Raw genomic sequence first — 10,484 nt, forward strand, 5'->3', positions numbered from 1 at the left:
GCTAAGCTTGTTCTAAGTAGGTGCTTTAGACCACTGAGCCATCTCTCCAGCCCCGACCATTGTTTCTTTAATTCTATTCTCCCCCCTCTCCCCTCTGGCAAGCACAAGGCCCTGAGAATTTTCCAGAAATTTTCAGGGCCTTGCGCTTGCCAGACCAGACAGGTGTTATGCTGCTGAGCTGTATTCCCAGGCCACTGAGGATTCTTTAATAATGAAGTTTTCGTATTTAAAGAGATGTATATTTAAGATAATATCCTTACTTTAATGAGATTTAGGAAGTTTAATGTCCTGTGTACTATAAAATTTTGAATTAATAAATTAGCCATAATTCAGCATCTGTAAACATTTTGTAAATTTGACCACATATGTGCCAAAATACTTTGCCCTTTTCAAAGATTTCAAACATGCTGGTTGAGCGAATTAAAGGTTAAAATCGGGGTTGAAAGCAATAATTACTGCAAATACCAGCCAAGAAATTTAAAATGACATTTCTTTTGTGGGATTCAACATAATTTGACAGAGGTTTTTTGCTTCTATTTTATTGCCATGATTAAATTCACAGCTGTTCATCAGAAATCAAATACTATATAATTTGGACCAGTGAGAGTGTTTGTACTACCAATTAAATAATTTTAAGTTACACCATTTAAATGACATCCTGAAGAGACAGATACATGCAGAGCCAGTATGACTTCATCTCTCTTATCAAAACAATATGTTGCTTCTTACAACACACCAGATTTTTAGCCTCAAGTTTAATTATTTTTCTGGAGCTTAGAAGCCTAATTATGCAGTGGTACCTTGGTTTACAAACTTTATTCTTTGTGTGATTCTATTCTCGTTATTCATTCCACCTTCTTGTTGCAAGCATGCAATGTGTACATGTTTACAGTTAGTTCAGTTAACAGCCAATTGTGGAAAGAATTAAGTTCACAAACCAAGGTACCACTGTAAATGTTTACCTTGTGAAACTAATCCTCACGTGTTAAGGTGCCACTGGTGAGGGGTGAGCAATCCAAAGACTCCAAGTTAGACCTGAGACTGAGCACAATTTGACTTGTCTGCTGTTGGGCACACTGTGCCTGTGACTGGCATGGTACTGTCGTGAAGGTATTCCAGTAACATCTGACAGGTTGCATTATTGTTAAGAATGTTCTGGAAAGACTTGGATCGTTTCTCACCAGATGCTGTCATGACTGGGCAGCCAAAAGTCTGTTTTCAGGAACCTCTGGGGAACTTTTCTTTCCATTTCCCTCAGCATTCAGCCTTTATTTCAAACCATACCTAGCTTAGAACAAGAAGGCATCTTACCCTCCCAAGAAGTCAGTCTCCTCTCTGGACTGCCCTGTTAAATGTTTTTCTTGTTTATGTTGCTCTGTCTTTGTGTTTTGTTCTTCAAAGATTTTAGTAGTTTTTCTTTTTGTGATTAGGGAGTACAATATTTTTGGAATTCCCATTGATTTATCTAACCTTTTTTTTTTTGAGTATACCTTGTCGATGTGTGATTTTTATCTTGTTCAAAATGAATCGCTATCCTGAGACATTAGGTTGTACGACTCTTCCTACAGATAGAATAACAGTGGCCATGCAGTCTTTTGGGTCTCTTAGTAGAATTAAATACTTTTTCAGTGAGAGGGAAGACAAATTAGAAATTTGATGTTTTATTTTAAAGACATAGGACTCATAGTGGAGAAGGAGGTAAATGATCTATTTTTTAATATAAAAGTATTAAATATTTTTAGAAGAAATAAAAATTATTTTAAATTTGCTGACAGTACAGAATATTCCTTTCCCTTTCATTTATTCATAAGATAAATATTTTTATCTAAACAAAAATATTTTTATTCATCTGTACTTAGATTAACTATACAGAATAATGGGTTTCATTGTGGCATTGTCATGTGTGCATATTAATACTTCTGTGATATCCAACCCATGTTTTCTTCCTTTACCTACCCTTATCTCCTGTGTTCAGAAAAGCATTTTTGTGACTCTGATAATTAAATCTATTCATTATTAAAAAGGTAATATCTAAATTTATGACATTGACAAGTGAGCAACTTCTGACAATTGTCGGTTCTGCTGATAACCCACTATTATTATGGATTATTGGACTATATTGGGTTATTTTGCTGAATTCAAGTGCCTACAATCTTTAGACTGCCTTCAAGTATGAAAACGGCCTTTAAAGTGTTCTCCAAATACAACTTCTCTAATTGCAGTGGAACACCCATCTCTGACAAAACAAAATGAAAAAGGGAGAAATATTGGGAGCCACGAAGCTGGGAAATCCATGAAATATGTGTAGGTGGGACTTGGCCCAGTGCCTAAAGCAAAAAAGCTACCTCACTCCTGAGATGAACATCCTGTCTGGTTAAAGTTAGCTATCAGTTGTTAGGCAACATAGTGTCAGGTGTTACTAACGTCACAAAAGTGTAAATAAAGGACCGTTTTGTTGTGGAAAAAAACAAAGAAAAAAATATATGTGTACACAAGAGAGTTAGGATAGATATACAGGTACTTTGTCTTAGTTCATTGAGAATAAAAGTTTGTACTAATATTGTTTAGACAAAATACTATGTCTGCATGTTGTCCTCTGAATAGCTACTACAAAGACAACAATATGCAATGTATTAATTATTATAACCATCCTACTAACCTGTTTTGAAACTGTTTCATTGCTATTGTATCTCTATTTCTCATTAAAATGAATAAAAAATAAATTTATGATATTGAAAATGAATGTTCCTTTATAATCGTAACTTGTTAGATTGATTGTTTCAGAATTTTTTTTGTATTACAGGTTATTAATTATGTTAATATTTTGTGGCATGCTTTATAATTACATATAGACATCTTTTTCCATACTTGCATTTTTACTGTTCTGTGTAATTACTGTACTTCATAGAGAATGTGTCATAAATTACTCCAATTTTCTATTTAAGGACATTTAGCTTAGATGTATGTATATGACATTCTTATTTAGCTATTGAAGTTGATACATATTTTGATATGAAAATTTTGTTATGTGATATACTCACATTTATGATGTTAATTACATACAAGTGACACCATAGAAGTATAAATGTTACTAAAAACAAGTCTTTAGAAAACTTTCATGTTCTATATGGTTTCTTAGTGAAATCAGTATTTTTGTTGATTTTGTATTTTTATAAGTTACATTGCTTAGTGAAAAATCAATATAAGACTTTGATGTTGAATACTGCTATAATCCCTGTTATGCTGTTTACTGCCACTTATTCTAAGTTATTTATCTTACATATTTATCTGTAATTCAAGAGAAAAGATAACATTTTAGTTTTATGTTATATTAGTTTTTGTCTTGTCACAAATTTTCTGGTTTGAGGTTGGCATGTTTAGTGAAGTAGCATATTAGCTATTCTCTGGTTCCTTTAAAATGTTATGGTATAGATATGTGTAGGAAAAATTTTACCTTGGGCCTAGATAACAATTTTGTGGTAATTAAGATTCATCTGCTGCAGTGCAAGTTCTTGAGAACAGAGAAGTCTTCAGTCTGACTCTCCGTAGGCAATCTTGAGGAAATGGTGAAGAGCTGGGGAGAACACATTGTAGATGATAACAGGATACAGTTAAGACTTGCTTTTAATAACAGATTTAGTCCTCTGATGAAGCCATAGAAACTTGGATAAGGTCACAGGTCTAATGTCATAGGCACTGGAGGTAGGAGGAAAACCAGCTGTTTTCTTCCATCTTTGAGCTTTTAATTGAGGCGCCTTTAATGAAGTAAGATGTTAAGACCTAAAATGATAATATTGTAGAAAACACTAAGTGAGGAAAAATGTATGATTTAAAATAATTTGAAAAACCATTCAGAGAAGTAATTCAATTTACCTTTTTGACTGTGGAGTGTAGAACTCTAGATATAATAAAACATTTAAATATGAGTCAATTATATGATATTTGAGAGCTCATTATTTCTCTACTTAATCAGATAGTTTTTTAGTTTTTCCATTTTTAACATGATCAATTGTATTTAGGTATTAGTATTTTTTTTTCTTTCTTTTTACACAGGATTTATCCTTTTGTTTTTTAGAAAAGACTAGCACCCTTAGTAGAATGAAAATTTTTGTACTAATCCATCTTCTCTTTCTACCCAGGTCTCCAGCTCCCTTTCATTAATAACAACTGTGTTATATTTTGTGTAGTCTTCCAGTGTTTCAACACATTATACTCTGTTCTCCATGCCTCTAACTTTGGACAATAAAATAACATATTAAAGTGCTGTGCATCTCATGGCTTTTTTTTCCCCTAACTGAAAATAGTAAATTTTCTTATGTTTTTAATAGGTTCGTAGGATTCCATTGTGTTGATAAAGCTTCATTTACTCAAGTGGTGCTCCACTGATGATGTTTGAATTATTTCTTACTTTTTCGTTTCATAGATAATATTCTGATGAAAAGGTTATTTTGGAATAAGTAAATTGTTAGACCAAAGATATCTACATTTGTGAGAGAAACATTTTTGTGTTCCACAAATGAAAGAGGTTCATATTGTGAAAGAATGCATTTATTTTCATTGGAATGTATTTATTTATAACCTTGGGTCTCAAGTTTCTTCGATTAGAGTTCACGTAAAACAATTAATTATTTTTCATTTTAACCAGTATATCAAAAAACCATTAATAAAATTTTCCATAAAGTTATACTTTTATCAAATGTATACTACATTGTATTTTGTTTTCTATTACAGTTTTAAAAAGTACTAGTCTCAACTACTAAGATAACTTTATAGTTTACTATTAACACATTACTTCCTTTATGAAATATGTACACTGATTGAGTTTAGTTGAGCAACTCAGTTATCTATGGAAGGTGGAACAATCCCTAATTGGATTATATGGTCTCTCTAGAATTTTCTATACTTCTCAAACACCTGAAACAATTATGCATACTTTTAACTGTTTTAGAAAAATCTCTCAGAAATAGTATATTACCTTTAGACGTATAAGTTTACATATTTTTAAATATAGCATATGTTTATATAATGTATGTATAGACAGATTTAAAATATAGATATATAAATTTAGACTTGGATTAAGTTAAACCGGTCAGGCAATCTCAGTATGTGTGAATACCATACTGGTTTTGTTGTTGTTGTTATTTTTGGTTTTTTTAGATACAGGGTCATACTGCACACTTTGGACTCGTAGTGATCCTCCTGTCTCAGCCTCCCCAGCTCTGAGATTATAGGCATGTACCACCATACCTGGTTTTGGGGCCAGCATATCATGTGATACTGGGGATTGAACTCAGGTCCTTGTGCTTGCCAGGCAGGGGCTTATGCTCCTGAGCTATCTCCCCAGTCCTACTATGCTGTTTTCAATCACTGTAGCTTTCTAACATAATTTGAAATCATGTATTGTGATGCCTCTTGCTTTGCTCTTGTTGCCCAGACTGCTTTACTGTCTTCCAATTCCATATGAAGTTTAGGATTTTTTTCTCTAGTCCTGTGAGGAATGCTATCGGTATTTTATTGAGATTTCAGTTTTGAAAGTATTGCCATTTTGGCAGTATTTGTTTTGTCTATCTGGGAACACAGGTATCTTTCCATTTTCTGTAATCTTCTTTAATACCCTTTTTGGAGGTACTGTAGTTTTCATTGTAGAGATTTTTTTTCTTACATTGTTTAATTCCTAAGGATGTAAACATTTTGATGCTATTTTGAGAGTTTTTTCCCTTCATTTCTTTCTTAGCAAGTTTACTATTACTATATAGAAACACTATTGATTTGTGTGAATTTTGTATCATGCTACAGGGCTGAATTTGATTATTTTAGCAGTCTTTTGATGGATTACTTTGTCACATCTATGTAAAGATCCTGTCATCTACAAATAATAATTTGACTTCTTTCCTTATATGTATCCCATTGAACAGAAGTGGTGATAGTGAACATCTTTGTACTTTCCTTTTTTTTTTTCTTCAGAACTGGGGATTAAACTCAGGCCCTTGCGCTTACCAGGCAAGTGTTTATTCTACTGAGCTATCTCCCCAGCCCCACATCCCTGTTCCATATCTGATTTTAGAAGGAAACTTTTTCAGTGTTTCCCCATTTCATATGATTTTGGCTGTTGGTTTGACATGAATGACTTTCATAAGATTGAGATGTTTCTCCTATACCTATTTCCTTCAGGTTTTTTTGTTATTTATTCATTTATTTATTTGATAAGATCTTGCTGTATATGGTTCAGGCTGGCCTTCAACTCACTATGAAGCCCAGGTTGGCCTTGCACTTGTAGCAATCATCCTGCCTCATCCTCCCAGGTGCCAGAATTACTGGTGTGTACCAGCACTCCTGTTTGGGTTTGTTTTTTAAATCATGAGTAAATATTGGATTTTTTCAAAAGATTTTTTCTGCATCTGTTGATAAGACCTTGTAGTTTTTGTCCTAGCTTCTGTTGATGTGGTGTATTATTTATTGACTTGGATATGTTGAACCATCCATGTAACTTGGGATGAAAGCTAATTGGCCATGCTGTATGATTCTTTTGATGATTTATTGCATTCTTTTTGCAGTATCTTCTTGAGGGTATTTGAATCAGTAGTTATTAAGGAGATTGTCCTGTATTCGTTTGCAGTTAGGTCTTTATGTAAGTTGTAGTCAGAGTGATGCTGCTTTAAGAAATAAGTCTGGAAGCAGTACTCTTTGCAGTTTCATGAAATTGGAAGAGTACTGATGTTATAACCTCTTTAAAGGTCCTGTATATTTCAGCCAGTTTCTCAGCATTTCTTAACTAGTAGGTTTTATTATTATTATTATTATTATTATTATTATTACTGCCTCCATTTCATTGCTTGTCTTTGGATTGTTCAGAATTTTATTTCTTGGTTTAGTTTGTTAATTTGTATGACTCTACTGTTCATTTCTTCAAGATTTTCCCAATATATTAAAACACAATTTTCAATAGTTGTTACTGCCTTTTAAATTTGATGGTCAAATGGAATTTTTAGGGTTTTTTTTTTAAGAATCTCTGCTGCTTCCCATAGAGGTGTACTAGTGACATTCCCACCAGAAAGGAGGATTTCCTTTTCTCCTTACATTTCCCCAGCTTTTGTTATAATTTAATTTCTTAACGTTATCCAGTGTCTCTGGAGTAAGATGGAATCTTGGTGTTGTTTTAATTTTGCATTTATTTAATGGCTGGAGATGATGAATTTATTTTTTTTTTCTCAATCATCTGTCCTTCTGTAACATAGCTATTTGTTTCAGTTGTCCATTTTTTAGTTAGGTGTTTTATTTTGGAGGAATCTAATTTGTTTGAGTTCTTCATATGGTATATTCTATGTGTTAATCCACTCTATACATACTTTGGTCTAATATAGGACACAGTGAAAAACTGAACAAGGTACTTTTTTTTTTTTTTAAACCAAAGGGAATTGGTATGTTATTTCATGTTTTGGAAGAGTTCTTCACATTATTATCATCTATAATGGTATAAGAATGCCTTTTCTTTTTAAAGATAGGACAGTTGGCTTTTAAAGGAATGAGAAGACTCAACAGAATCCAGTCAATAGTGTTTGAGACTGCCTACAACACCAATGAGAACATGCTGATTTGTGCCCCTACTGGAGCTGGAAAGACCAATATTGCAATGCTTACAATCTTGCATGAAATTCGCCAGCATTTTCAACAAGGTGTTATCAAAAAGAATGAGTTTAAGGTGAGAGAAGTAGAAACTAGACAACTTTCTTTTTTTATTTGAAGAAATTAAAATGAGCTTGTGGTTGTGTATGTTCTATAACATGTAGAAGTCTCTATCATATTTATTGTACTTCAAGTCTTATAAAGAGTGCTTTTTTGTTTCATTTATGGTTATTAAAGGCAGTCACTATTTGTGTTAGGAAATATCACTCTTGTGAAAAGCTATGAAAGTACATTTAGCTTAGAAGCAGAACCAATTTACAGAGTGGTAAGGCTTTGTAAACAAGTTTCATTGCCCTTTAAATAGCTACACACTTATCCAACAAAGATTGGTACTTTTCATATATCACTATTAAATGTTTTCACAGGAAATAACTAATATCATATTTTACAATAAATTGTTACTTGTTTTCCTTCTTTGAAACAAATGACTTTAGCTTTTTCTCATTTATCAAGATAGTGTTTTTTTGTTTGTTTGTTTGTTTTTTGCTTTTGGTACAGATTGTGTATGTTGCTCCCATGAAAGCCTTGGCAGCTGAAATGACAAATTACTTCAGCAGACGTCTAGAGCCCCTGGGCATTGTTGTGAAAGAACTGACTGGTGATATGCAGTTATCAAAAAATGAAATTTTACGAACTCAGGTATGTACTTTACCTAGGCTGTTTGTTTAATACTGTTCTTTTTTGGTCAGGTACTTGTGAAGATACATCTTCAGATACTATAATATATAATGGAGACATAGCGTAATGAACTTCTCATTCATAGCCGATGCTGTCTTTACAAAACAAGACGGTTTTTAAATCATTGAATATAACCAAATCATTTTATTTAAAGAGATCCAAAGATAAGAAGGTAAAAGCATGTTAATTTAATAAACAAATTTGCTGTCATTTTACAGTGTGTTAATAAATAATGAGAGGTTTAGGTTTCTCAACATTTTTTATTTGAGTATTTTTGAAAGTTTGGAAAGATGAAGTGGTAGTAAACTCTGGGCTGATAACCCAAGATGAAGTGGTAGTAAACTCTGGGCTGATACCCAAGATGAAGTGGTAGTAAACTCTGGGCTGATAACTTCACTGATGTTTGTTTTGGGTTTTTTTGGTGTTTTTTTTTTTGTTGTTGTTGTTTTTAATTGCCAAAGTATTTGCTTTGGGGTGATTTAACCAGAAACTTTTAAACTCTACATTGCAGTATATAATTCTTTCATATTAATAGTAATAATATTTTTTTGCTGTACTCTAAAACTGGTATTCTACTGATATCTAGATGTAGGACAACTACATACCAACAAAGGTTGTGGTGTTACATGCCTATAATTGCAGCATTCTGCTAGGCTGAAGCAGGAGGATTGCAAGTTCAAGTTCACCCTGGGCAGCTTAGCCACTTAATGAGACCTTATTTCAAAAGAGAAAAGAGATGGTGATTATAGCTCTGTGGAATCTCTGGGTCCTCCCTGAATATTTTTTAAAAATAGTTTTGAACTTGTGAGTCCAGTAAATGGATACTGCAGGGAGCTCTCTTAAGAATACAATCCAGTACTGAAAAGGTCAGTTCCAGACACGGGAGGAAGCCTCTAAGAAGAGCATATAAGGGACTAAGATATGTGTGCTTGTTGATGACTTCTATCAGCAGTTACCACATTATTCTCCTTTTCGGTGTCCTGTAGGCTTCCCTGTTTCCCCTTAACCAGCTTCAAGGCTGGTCATAGGGTAGGAAGGAGGCATCCTGCCTACCTACCACTGTCTGGTGGCAGTTGCTTGTCCCTGTGATTGTTCAATATATTAAACATCATCTGTTATGTAACTGATACTACTAGAAGGCACACTTTTAGTCAAGATCAGATTTCTATCCAGTAGAACTTTAGCTAAAAGTAACTCTCGGTGATCTGGCTCTAATTATTATTAGTATCCATTTTGTTTGTTGAGTTAGCATTGGGAATATATTGATGTTTAATGTCTGCCCCTAACCTTTTTTTTAATGTAATTGATAAATGAGATTACACAATGAAAATTGTATTTTATGAGAGCTATTAAAATTCTGTGTTTAACATATATGAACTTTTTTAGTATTCCCTTTATATTATACCAAAATATAAATCTTAGAGTTATATTGTTACCATAAGATGGATTTTTATTTTCCTTCTTCTTTTTCTGTATTTAGGGCAGGGTCTATAGGGCCTTACTATGTAAATCAAACTCATAGTGATTCTTCTGTTTACAGCCTCCTAAGTGCTGCAATTACAGGCAAGCGTCACCACACCCAGTCTCAGTTGCTGTCTCAGCTTGTCCTGGGGGCAGGGCTGGCACAACACACTGGGAATCAAACCCTGACCACTGCATTCTGCCAAAGCAGGCACTTTAGTCTGCTGAGCTATCCGGCTGGCCATCAGATGGATTTTTAACTATAGAAAATGACCATTCCTAAAGCACTCATGATTTGAATTAGAGTAGAATTTAAGTTGACATTGTCAGCTTTTAAAAATTTGATATTGTTTTGTTTCTCAGAAATTTTAGTTTCAAAATTAATTTTAAGATGTGCAATGCATTTCAATGACTAGGATTTTTAATTTGCTATATTCTAATTTTGATATATTATCAGTGCAAAATTTTTATGCTTTTATTTTAAAAACACTTCTGTGAGTAAACTAATAAATTGTGCAATAGAAGTAAATGAATGAGAATTCGTTTTATAATTTCATACTCTTAAGGTTTAGTCTACTTTACATAACTGTCACAAAATTTATAACACTTGGCTAAACTTAAAATGGTAATTTGCTTTTTTCTTTTTTTGTATTTTATATTTT

The 10,484-nt window shown here is 33.1% G+C and overlaps 1 protein-coding gene across 1 annotated transcript in view; it reads left to right on the top strand.

The window, feature by feature from the left end:
• Positions 1-10,484, top strand: part of Ascc3 (activating signal cointegrator 1 complex subunit 3) — a 382,010-nt gene that overhangs the window by 92,421 nt on the left and 279,105 nt on the right. The window contains exons 9-10 of the mRNA XM_004648215.3: positions 7,499-7,699; positions 8,182-8,322. Of these exons, the coding sequence (XP_004648272.1) occupies positions 7,499-7,699; positions 8,182-8,322 (342 nt within the window). The remainder of the gene's footprint in view (positions 1-7,498; positions 7,700-8,181; positions 8,323-10,484) is intronic.

Source organism: Octodon degus, unplaced genomic scaffold (assembly GCF_000260255.1).
Source record: "Octodon degus isolate 3935 unplaced genomic scaffold, OctDeg1.0 scaffold00362, whole genome shotgun sequence".
NCBI lineage: Eukaryota > Metazoa > Chordata > Mammalia > Rodentia > Octodontidae > Octodon > Octodon degus.